Source organism: Nicotiana tomentosiformis, chromosome 8 (genome assembly GCF_000390325.3).
Source record: "Nicotiana tomentosiformis chromosome 8, ASM39032v3, whole genome shotgun sequence".
In the NCBI taxonomy this organism is placed as follows: domain Eukaryota; kingdom Viridiplantae; phylum Streptophyta; class Magnoliopsida; order Solanales; family Solanaceae; genus Nicotiana; species Nicotiana tomentosiformis.
The window spans coordinates 11,554,632-11,564,717 of NC_090819.1; the positions used below are offsets into that span (position 1 = coordinate 11,554,632).

Here is a 10,086-nt window from a genome sequence, read left to right on the forward strand (position 1 = left end):
CTTAACCCTCCACCAGTACCTACTCCTTAATAACACCACCATCATCCAACTCCATACCCACAAAATACCACTTATCACACTCCCCAGAATGCACCACATCCCACTCCTGATCCCCAAAACTCAACCAATGACCACCCTTATGCCCAGATTCCCGGAGTTCATCAAAGTAATCCCATATACATGGAAACTTTACACCACACCCCGCAAAAAACCCTATACATACCTGAATCAGCCGAGAAAGACCTGCTCATTAAGAACATGGAGGAAGAACTCAAGAAGCTCACGGGTAGAGTTCAGAGTGTCAAAGGTGGTAAAGGCATTGAAGGTTTAAACTATGAAGACTTGTGCATTCAGCCAGATATGGAACTACCGGAGGGTTACATACCTCCCAAGTTCGAAATGTTCGATGGAACTGGTGATTCGAAAGTTCATCTGAGGACATATTGTGACAAACTTGTAGGAGTGGGCAAAGATGAATGAATCTGTATGAAATTGTTCATGCGAAGCCTCACAGGAGATGCGTTGTCTTAGTATATCAGTCAGAATCTGAAGAAGTGGGTTGATTGGGTAAGCATGACATCAGATTTCATGGACAGATTCAGGTTCAACACAGAAAACGCACCAGACGTTTTCTACATTCAAAACCTCAAGAAGAAACCAACAGAAACCTTTCACGAATATGCTACTCGATGGAGATCTAAAGCAGCGAAAGTAAGGCCAGCACTTGAAGAAGAACAAATGAATAAGGTCTTCATCAGAGCTCAAGACCCGTAGTACTATGAAAGGCTCATGGTTATTTAAAACCACAAATTCCCCGACTTCATCAAGCTGGGAGAAAGAATAGAAGAAGGGATTAAGAGTGGGATGGTGAAAAATTTCGAGGCACTGCTGGCCATGAATAAAGCATTGCAATCGGGAGGTATTTCGAAGAAGAAAGAAGTAGGAGCCGTAATAGTGGCCCAGGGTCCTAAGTCTCCTCTCACATACCAAACACCTCCACCTATATACCAAATGCCTCCACCCACATACCAGCCTTCACCCCCAGATACCAACAACCTGCTACTACCTACCACGCGTATAACACTCAACCCGCATATTACCACTCACCACCACCCGCCCGCCAAAACTACCAAAAACCACGACCAAACTTCGACCGCAAACCACCTAGACATACACCCCAATTGCTGAACCCATAGACCAACTATACGAGAGACTGAAAGCTGCTGGTTATGTCACTCCCATTCCTGCCGTTGCTATGGAGAATTCTTCTCAGTGGATTAACCCCAACAAAATATGTGCCTATCATTCAGGCATGAAAGGTCATACCATTGATGAGTGTCGTACACTGAAAGACAAGATTCAGACGCTGATCGACACTAAGGTCATACAGGAAAAGGAAGTTGCACCAAATGTTCTTAACAATCCTCTCCTGGATCATAGAGGTGAAGTAATGAATGTGATAGAGACCGACAAGGAATGGGATTCGGAGGGGTCAATTGGACTCATTCGGGAGGGGGACGATCCTAAAATGTCTCTGGTCACCCTCACACCCGTTGTGGTGCAAACCAAAGCACTATTTAAAGTCGAGGTAACTACACCATCTTACAAGTCTGATGCTATCCCATGGGATTATGTTGTGGAAGCAAGGAGAAAAGGAAAAGAAAAAATGGAGGAAACAGGTGCGACGCAAGACATGACTAGAACTGGCAGAGTCTATACACCTGAGCACCTGGGAGGAACAAGAAAAGTAGCTGCATCTAAGCCGCCTGTTGTTGAGACTGGCCCTGATGACCTTTGGAGAAAGGTACAAGCAAGGGAATACTCTGTTGTCGATTATCTGAACAAAACTCCCGCTCAGATATCCATCTTGTCACTACTGCAAAACTCTGAGACACACAGGAATGCCTTGATGAAAGTGCTGAGTGATGCTTATGTACCCATCAACATCACTAGTGGGGAGATGGCCAACATGGTCGGGCAGGTACTGGAGAGCCACAAAATCACCTTTCACGAGGATGAATTACCACCAGAAGGACTAAGTCACAATAGGGCACTACACATCACAGTGCACTTTGAGGATAAGTTCATCGCCAGGGTCTTGATAGATGGGGGTTGAAGTCTCAATATATGCCCACTGACTACTCTAAAGAGGTTGGTTAAAGGCCTGCATGAGATACAGATGGGAAGTATGAATGTAAAGGCGTTTGATGGTTCCAAAGAGCCACAATCGGAGAAATCAACCTCAGCCTACAGATGGGCCCAACCAGGTTTGATGTTGAGTTTCAAGTGCTGGATATATCTGCTACCTATAATCTATTGTTGGGAAGACCCTGGATACATGCCGCTGGGGCAGTGGCTTCTACTCTGTATCAGGATGTGAAGTTTGAGTGGAACCATCAGGAGGTGATTATCCATGGAGATGGAAGTAACCCCATCTACACCAATCGAACTGTTCCAGTCATCGAGAATAGGAAGAAGCTAGGTGGAGAAACGTACCATCGCATTGAGCGAGTCAACACAATTGAAAAGGATCGATGGTGGAGTAATAAGATAGAAAGCATATTAATATGGACATGATATGAACCTGGCAAGGGTCTCGGCAAAACCCCCCAAGGGATCACCAAACTCGTACAACCGCATCGTCATGGCACAACTTTTGGGCTCAGATATGAATATACTTTGCAAGAGTATCAGGATTGGTCGCCGCTATGGCATGGTCCTTATTATCCGCTGGAACAACCAGTACCACCTCTGTACCAGACATTTCATCAAGCTGGCATGATGTGGGGATCTGAGGAAGATGAAGTCTTAGCTGGCATGACGAAATTGTTTTTGGATGAAGAAGATATGGATTGTAGTGCAATAGTTGAGGAGGAAGACCTTAATTCAGACCGTGGGGAAAGGAGCTGTTCTAAGAAACTGGACTGATGCACCATCCCGGGCCCGTCGAGTTCCTGGGTAGCCTCGCAATTAGCATCAATTATTTTTTTTAAAATAGTTTTGAGCATTTTAGACATTTTCTGTATTTTGTTTTGAAATAATTTCTCGAGTCATCGAGCCGCACTTGTTGACGTTTCCAAATTTTATTAATGCATTACTACTTTTCGTATTTGTTATTATTCTCTACATTTTCTTCCTTTCTTTACAGCATCATTATTACCTATCCCGATGAACCTGCAACTGTGACATGTAATAAGACAACGCAACATAAGGATAGTGATTCGGAGGATCTGGAAGATGATACAATACCTTTGGAAATCGTCAGAGAAGTGGAAAAGTTTGAAAACAAACCAAAGTCTAATTTGGATAAAACTGAGGCAGTTAACTTAGGGGATTCTGAAACGGTGCATAAGCATTCACCTAGCACCGTCAGAGAAGGAAGAGTACGTTAGATTCCTAAAGGAAGATGAAGATATCTTTGCATGGTCCTACGCCGATATGACTAGTTTGAGCACATCCATAGTTGCTCACAAGCTACCCACTAATCCTACATGTCCACCGGTAAAATAGAAGCTCAGAAAGTTCAAGTCGGATATGAGTTTGAAGATAAAAGAGGAAGTCACTACGCAGATCAAATCCAAGGTTCTTAGAGTGGTTGAATACCCGACTTGGTTGGCCAACATTGTGCTAGTTTTGAAGAAAGATGGGAAAGTCAGAGTATGTGTTGATTACCGTGATCTAAACAGGGCAAGTCCCAAAGATGATTTCCTATTACCCAATATACACATACTGATCGACAATTGTGCCAAGCATGAACTCCAATCCTTTGTGGATTGCTTCGCGGGATATCATCAGATCTGGATGGATGAAGAGGATACCAAAAAGACAACCTTTATCACACCATGGGAAATATACTGCTACAAAATGATGCTAGTTAGTTTGAAGAATGCTGGAGCCACCTACATGAGAGACATGACAACCATTTTCCACGACATGATACATAAGGAAATAGAGGTATACGTGGATGACGTTATCATCAAATCTAAAAAGAGTATAGATCACATAGCAGACTTGAAGAAATTCTTTGATCGGCTTCGAAGGTACAATCTGAAACTGAATCCTGCAAAATGTGCCTTCGGAGTCCCTGCTGGAAAATTGTTAGGATTCATCGTCAGTCGCCGAGGGATTGAACTAGACCCATCAAAAGTCAAAGTTATCCAGGACTTGCCACCTCCGAAGAATAAGAAAGATGTGATGAGCTTTTTAGGGCGCCTCAATTACATCAGCCGTTTCATAGCACAATCAACTGTGATATGTGAGCCGATCTTCAGGATGCTGAGGAAAGATGCTGCAACAAGCTAGACTGAAGAATGCCAGAAAGCCTTCGACAAAATCAAGGAGTATTTATCTAAACCACATGTTTTGGTCCCACTAGAACCAGGAATACCTCTGTTGCTTTATTTGTCTATATTGTATGGAGCTTTTGGCTACGTTCTGGGACAACATGATGAGGCTGGAAGAAAGGAGCATGCGATATATTATCTGAGCAAGAAATTCACGCCCTATGAAGCCTGGTACTCTTTGCTGGAACGTACCTGCTGTGCTTTGACATGGATAACTCAGAAGTTGAGGCATTATTTCTGTGCATACACTATATATCTCATATCAAGGATGGACTCGCTAAAATACATCTTTCAGAAACCCATGCCTACGGGTAAGCTAGCAAAGTGGAAAATATTGCTTAGTGAGTTCGACATTGTCTATGTAACTCAAAAGGCGATCAAAGGGCAAGCATTGGCGGATCATCTGGCAGAAAATCCCGTAAACGGAGAATACGAACCATTGAAAACGTATTTTCCCGATGAGGAGGTATCGTTCGTGGGAGAAGATATCACCAAAGCATATGATGGTTGGATAATGTTCTTCGACGGAGCAGCAAACTTCAAAGGAGTAGGTATTGGAGCTGTCTTGGTATCAGAGATCAGCCAACACTCTCCGATATCCGCAAAACTCAGGTTTCCATGCACTAATAATATGGTGGAGTATGAGGCCTGCATTTTGGGACTCCGGTTGGCCATTGACATGAACGTTGAGGAGCTGCTGGTAATCGGAGATTCAGACCTTTTGGTGCACCAGGTTCTAGGAGAATGGGCCACAAAGAACACCAAAATATTGCCATATTTGCATTGTGGACAAGAGCTGATCAAGAGATTCACAAAGATAGCATTCAAATATGTTCCGAGAATTTAGAATGACTTCGCAGATGCATTGGCCACTTTATCTTCCATGATACAACACCCATACAAGAACTTCATCGATCCCACCCCAATAGGAATTCATAAATAGCCAGCTTATTGTTCTCATGCTGAAGAAGAGAGTGATGGAAATCCGTGTTTCCACGACATCAAGTAATATTTGGCAAATGGAGAGTATCCAGAGCACGCAACCCATACTCAGAAGCGCACACTTCGAAGGTTAGCCAACCATTTCTTTCAAATCAGAAGAATTTTGTATAAAAGGACTCCAGACCTGGGATTATTACGGTGTGTAGATGCCAAGGAGGCATCCAGATTGCTCAAGGAAATACATGCCGGAACCTGCGGCCCGCACATGAATGGGTTCAGCTTAGCGAAAAAGATACTAAGAACGGGGTATTTCTGGATGACTATGGAAACAGACTGTATCAAGTATGTTCAGATGTACCACCAATGCCAGATACATGCTGACATGATACGGGTACCACCCAATGAACTCAATGCAACAAGTTCACCTTGGCCTTTCCCGGCCTAGGGTATGGATGTCATCAGCCCGATTGAGCCTACCGCTTCGAATGTGCATAGATTCATTTTAGTGGCCATAGACTACTTCACAAAATGGGTTGAAGCCGCATCTTACAAAGCTGTAACTAAAACGGTCGTAGCAGATTTTGTTCTGGACCGCATTGTTTGTCGGTTTGGAGTACCAGAGTCAATTATCACCGATAACGCCACCAATCTCAAAAGTGATCTGATGAAGTTCATATGTGAAACTTTCAAGATCAAGCAGAAGAACCCCACATCATACAGGCGGCAAATGAACGAAGCCGTAGAAGCCGCCAACAAGAACATCAAGAAGATACTGAGGAAAATGGTAGATAATTACAAATAATGGCACGAGAAATTGCCATTTGCTCTGCTCGGGTATCGTACCACGGTTCACACATCAATTGGGGAAACTCCCTACTTATTGGTTTATGGCACTGAAGCGGTTATTTCCTTCCGAAATAGAGATCCCTTTTTTACGAATCATACAAGAAGCTGAGCTTAGCGATGCAGAATGGGTACAGAGCTGATACGAGCAACTAGCTCTCATTGATGGAAAGAGAATGAATGCGGTATGTCACGGTTAACTCTACCAGAACAGAATGGCAAGATCTTTCAACAAAAAGGTCAGACCAAGACAATTCGCACTGGGGCAATTTGTGCTAAAGCGGATCTTCCCATATCAGGATGAAGCCAAGGGAAAATTCTTACCCAATTGGCAAGGTCCCTACATGGTTCATCGAGTACTAACAGGAGGAGCACTTATACTTGCATAAATGGATAGAGAGATTTGGCCAAAACCTATCAACTCAGACGCAGGCAAGAGATACTATGTTTAGGATTGTTTACATTTCTGCATTTGATGTAACTGAATTACGCTTGACCTGATTCCCGTTTAAGAGGGGATACATAGGCAGCCTTGTGGGTTTGGTCACATCTTAATAAAATCTTCATTTTCCCATGATCAGAAACCAAGGCAAGATCGCAAGTTCAACCAACTTCGTCATATATGGAACAACCAAAAAGCATTATCAGAAGTATGCATTTAAACTGGAGCAGAATTTTGAGGAGGTTGCAATGTCTCTAAATGCATCACAGTCACCGGTTCATCTAAATTATTTGATATCACATACTGCAATACATTTCAAACAACTATATTTTTGCAAATAATTTGTCAAATGCACATATATTTTTTGAAAACTTTGTTTCTATGACAGCGAGACGTTACCCAGGGTAAGTCAAACAGGATCTCAAGACAAGAGTGAAGGCAAAGCAAAGAGTCAAGAGCACGAACCGACCTTTCCCCCACCCCCACCCCCCGCAAAACTCATGATTTTTCTTTGAATGCAGGCACAATAAAATAGCAATATTCGCAAATACATACGCACATCACTACCTTCATAACGACAAGTTACCAAACGCAAACACATCCAGCAAAGAAATACTTCACTCTCTCACCGTCACTCATCACTTTTCTTGCATAAGGCTAAGCACTGCCTTTCCTTTGTATGAGACTAAGCCTTGTCTCCCTTCCTTTGCATGAGACTAAGCACTGTCTATGCTTCTTGCATGAGGCTAAGCATTACCTCTGTAATTGCATAAGGCTAAGCACTGCCTTTCCCTGCATGAGACTAAGCATTGTCTCCCTTTCTTGCATGAGGCTAAGCATTGCCTCTGTAATTGCATAAGGCCAAGCAATGCCTTTCCCTGCATAAGACTGGGCATTGTCTCCCTTTTTTGCATGAGGCTAAGCATTGCCTCTGTAATTGCATTAGGCTAAGCACTGCCTTTCCTTTGCATGAGACTAAGCCTTGTCTCCCTTCCTTCGCATGAGACTAAGCACTTTCTCCACTTCTTGCGTGAGGCTAAGCATTGCCTCTGTAATTGCATAAGGCTAAGCACTGCCTTTCCTCGCATGAAACTAAGCACTGTCTCCCTTCTTTTCATAAGGCTAAGTACTGTCTCTCTTCCTTGCATAAGGCTAAGCACTACCTTTCCTTGCATAAGGCTAAGTAATGCCTTTCCCCGCACGAGACTAAGCGTTGTCTCTGTTTCCTGTAGAAGGCTAAGCATTGCCTTTCTTTGCATAGGACTAAATACTATCTTCACTACACTACATAAGGCTAAGCACTGTATCCATCCTCTGCATAAGGCTAAGCACTGCCTTTTCTTGCATGAGACTAAGCATTGTCTCCCTTTTTCGCATCGGGCTAAACAGTGCCCTCATCTCATACAAGACTAAGCCTTGTCTTGTCCCATCCTCGCATATAACCAAGCATCACCTGTTTCTTTTATCAAATAATCGATATCGCCATATCTATGCATCTTATAGGCTGAAACATCGCAATTTTTCCGAAGGTGTCATAGTCCGAAGGCACCATCCTCATAGCCGGGAGACACCATTCCATGGTCTGAGGATCTCTCGATACTACATATCATTATTCAAAGGCGTCATAGTCCAGAGGCACCACCCCTATAGCCCAAGGACACCATTTCATGGCCTGTGAATCCCTTATCATGCACTTCATGGCCCAGGACGTCATGGTCTAAGGACATCATCCTCGCCGTCCAAAGACAACCTTCATGGTCCAAAGGAAATTTGCATCATGTTTAAATTGTTGCAATAACCCATATATATTCGCATGCACCGTGTTTTAAGTTTTGCAGGTAATTCGGGAGGTAACCGTTCTACAAACAGGGGCAATCATCTCTCTGGTTTCCATTCACAACGTTCACATCCTTCGATCATTTCAAACGTAACCGACTACCAGTAAATGCCTACCTTTTACTCTATGACCATTCAGATATCTGCCTTGTGATACATCCGTAACGTTTCAAATTCGCATTTATGACTCCACCTAAAATAATCTGTTATTTGCGATAATATACTACCCAAAGAAAACTCTTCAAAACATACGACCACTCTTACAACAACTCCATCGGTTTCGTTCGTCGTTGGATCCAGAACTACACACGGCCTGATTTCCATAACACCAGGGATATATAGGCAACTAATGAACCAGGGTTTGGCCCCTATTTTTAAAATCACATCATTCCCCATTCAACTCGGCCAAAAATTGGTCATCATTTTCTTTACCCGACAACTCTTTCATCATTCCCGGGTAAAGAGGGACAACTGTTGATACCCAATTTCGCCCTCACAATTTTCCAAATAGTATATATATTTTTAAGATGTCATTTTGCATTATCATTTAATTTATAAGAACTATACATGTATTTTCCATAATTTTCAGCAATTATTTTTAGAGCTTTAAAATCAATTTATGTGCATTTAAATTGCTTAAATGTTTATTAGTTATCCCTTTAGATTAAGCATGATGACTTAATCATCCGAATCTGTTATTTATACCCACATACACGCTTTAAAATATTTTTTACATAATTGCATTCATATTTTAAAGATATTTACATAATTTTGAATAAATAACCTATATTCTGCACATAATTGGATTCATTATATTATTTATACTAAAATATCCTTTCTTATATTTTTATATATTAAGCTATTATTTTTAATTATTTTAATGCATTAATAATATTTTTGTATCATTTATTAATTATTTTTATAATTTATTTATTTTGATAAATTTCATGTATTTAAATTATAGCCCATTTTAAAGACAATTTCGGACCAAAATTTTGGCCCAAATCCTTAGCCCAACAACCCAACAGTAACTCCTGGGCTAGGCAGTGTCTATGAGCTACAATTCAAGGAGTATGAACAGGCTGATGAGCGGGCAATTATTCCAAGAGCATCGGGGGAAATAGAGGAAGTGCCTATGGAATCTGGCACTGATCAAGTTATGCAACTACATCTTAATGTTCCACTTAAGACTCCTCTACAACATTTACATGATTTAGTTATACACAATGTGACACCAATTGATGAAGACTTATTGAGACAAAATCCAATGGAGGATGAAGGAGATGATGAATCAACTGCAGAAAGCATCAAATAAGTGGCTAGGGAAGGGGATTTATCACCCACAACTAGTGCTAAAGGAGGTAAAAAAAACTAAGAAGAATCAGAGTACAGATTCACCAGGCCTTTCCTAGGGTGATCAACATGAATAGGGAGCATAATTTTTGTGTAGTTGCATTGATGGAGCCTTTTTAAAATAAGGGACTCATTGATAGATATAAAAGGAGATTGAATATGGAGACTGCTTATGCAAATATTAATGGGCAAATATGGTTGTTCTTCGATGCAGTGGTGGAATAGGGATTAGTGGAGGATACTGAGCAACAGGTGACTGTGAGAGTGTTTCACCATGACCTGGGGCAGCACATGATGATGACATTTGTTTATGCAAAATGTTCAACA

General features: G+C 41.9%; 1 protein-coding gene across 1 annotated transcript; it reads left to right on the forward strand.

Annotated features, from left to right (window-relative positions):
• Positions 1-573: 573 nt before the first annotated feature.
• Positions 574-2,116, forward strand: LOC138897063 (uncharacterized). Its single transcript, XM_070183016.1, has 3 exons — positions 574-747; positions 829-919; positions 1,197-2,116. Exons 1-3 carry the CDS (start codon positions 574-576, stop codon positions 2,114-2,116), a joined length of 1,185 nt encoding a protein of 394 aa, XP_070039117.1.
• The last annotated feature ends 7,970 nt before the right edge of the window (positions 2,117-10,086 follow it).

Coding starts and splice junctions, on each gene's coding strand:
- LOC138897063 (XM_070183016.1), top strand. CDS start 574: ATGACATCAGATTTCATGGACAGATTCAGGTTCAACACAGAAAACGCA. Junction 748..828: donor AAGAAGAACAAATGAATAAG/GTCTTCATCAGA, acceptor GACTTCATCAAG/CTGGGAGAAAGAATAGAAGA. Junction 920..1,196: donor TAAAGCATTGCAATCGGGAG/GTATTTCGAAGA, acceptor CTGAACCCATAG/ACCAACTATACGAGAGACTG.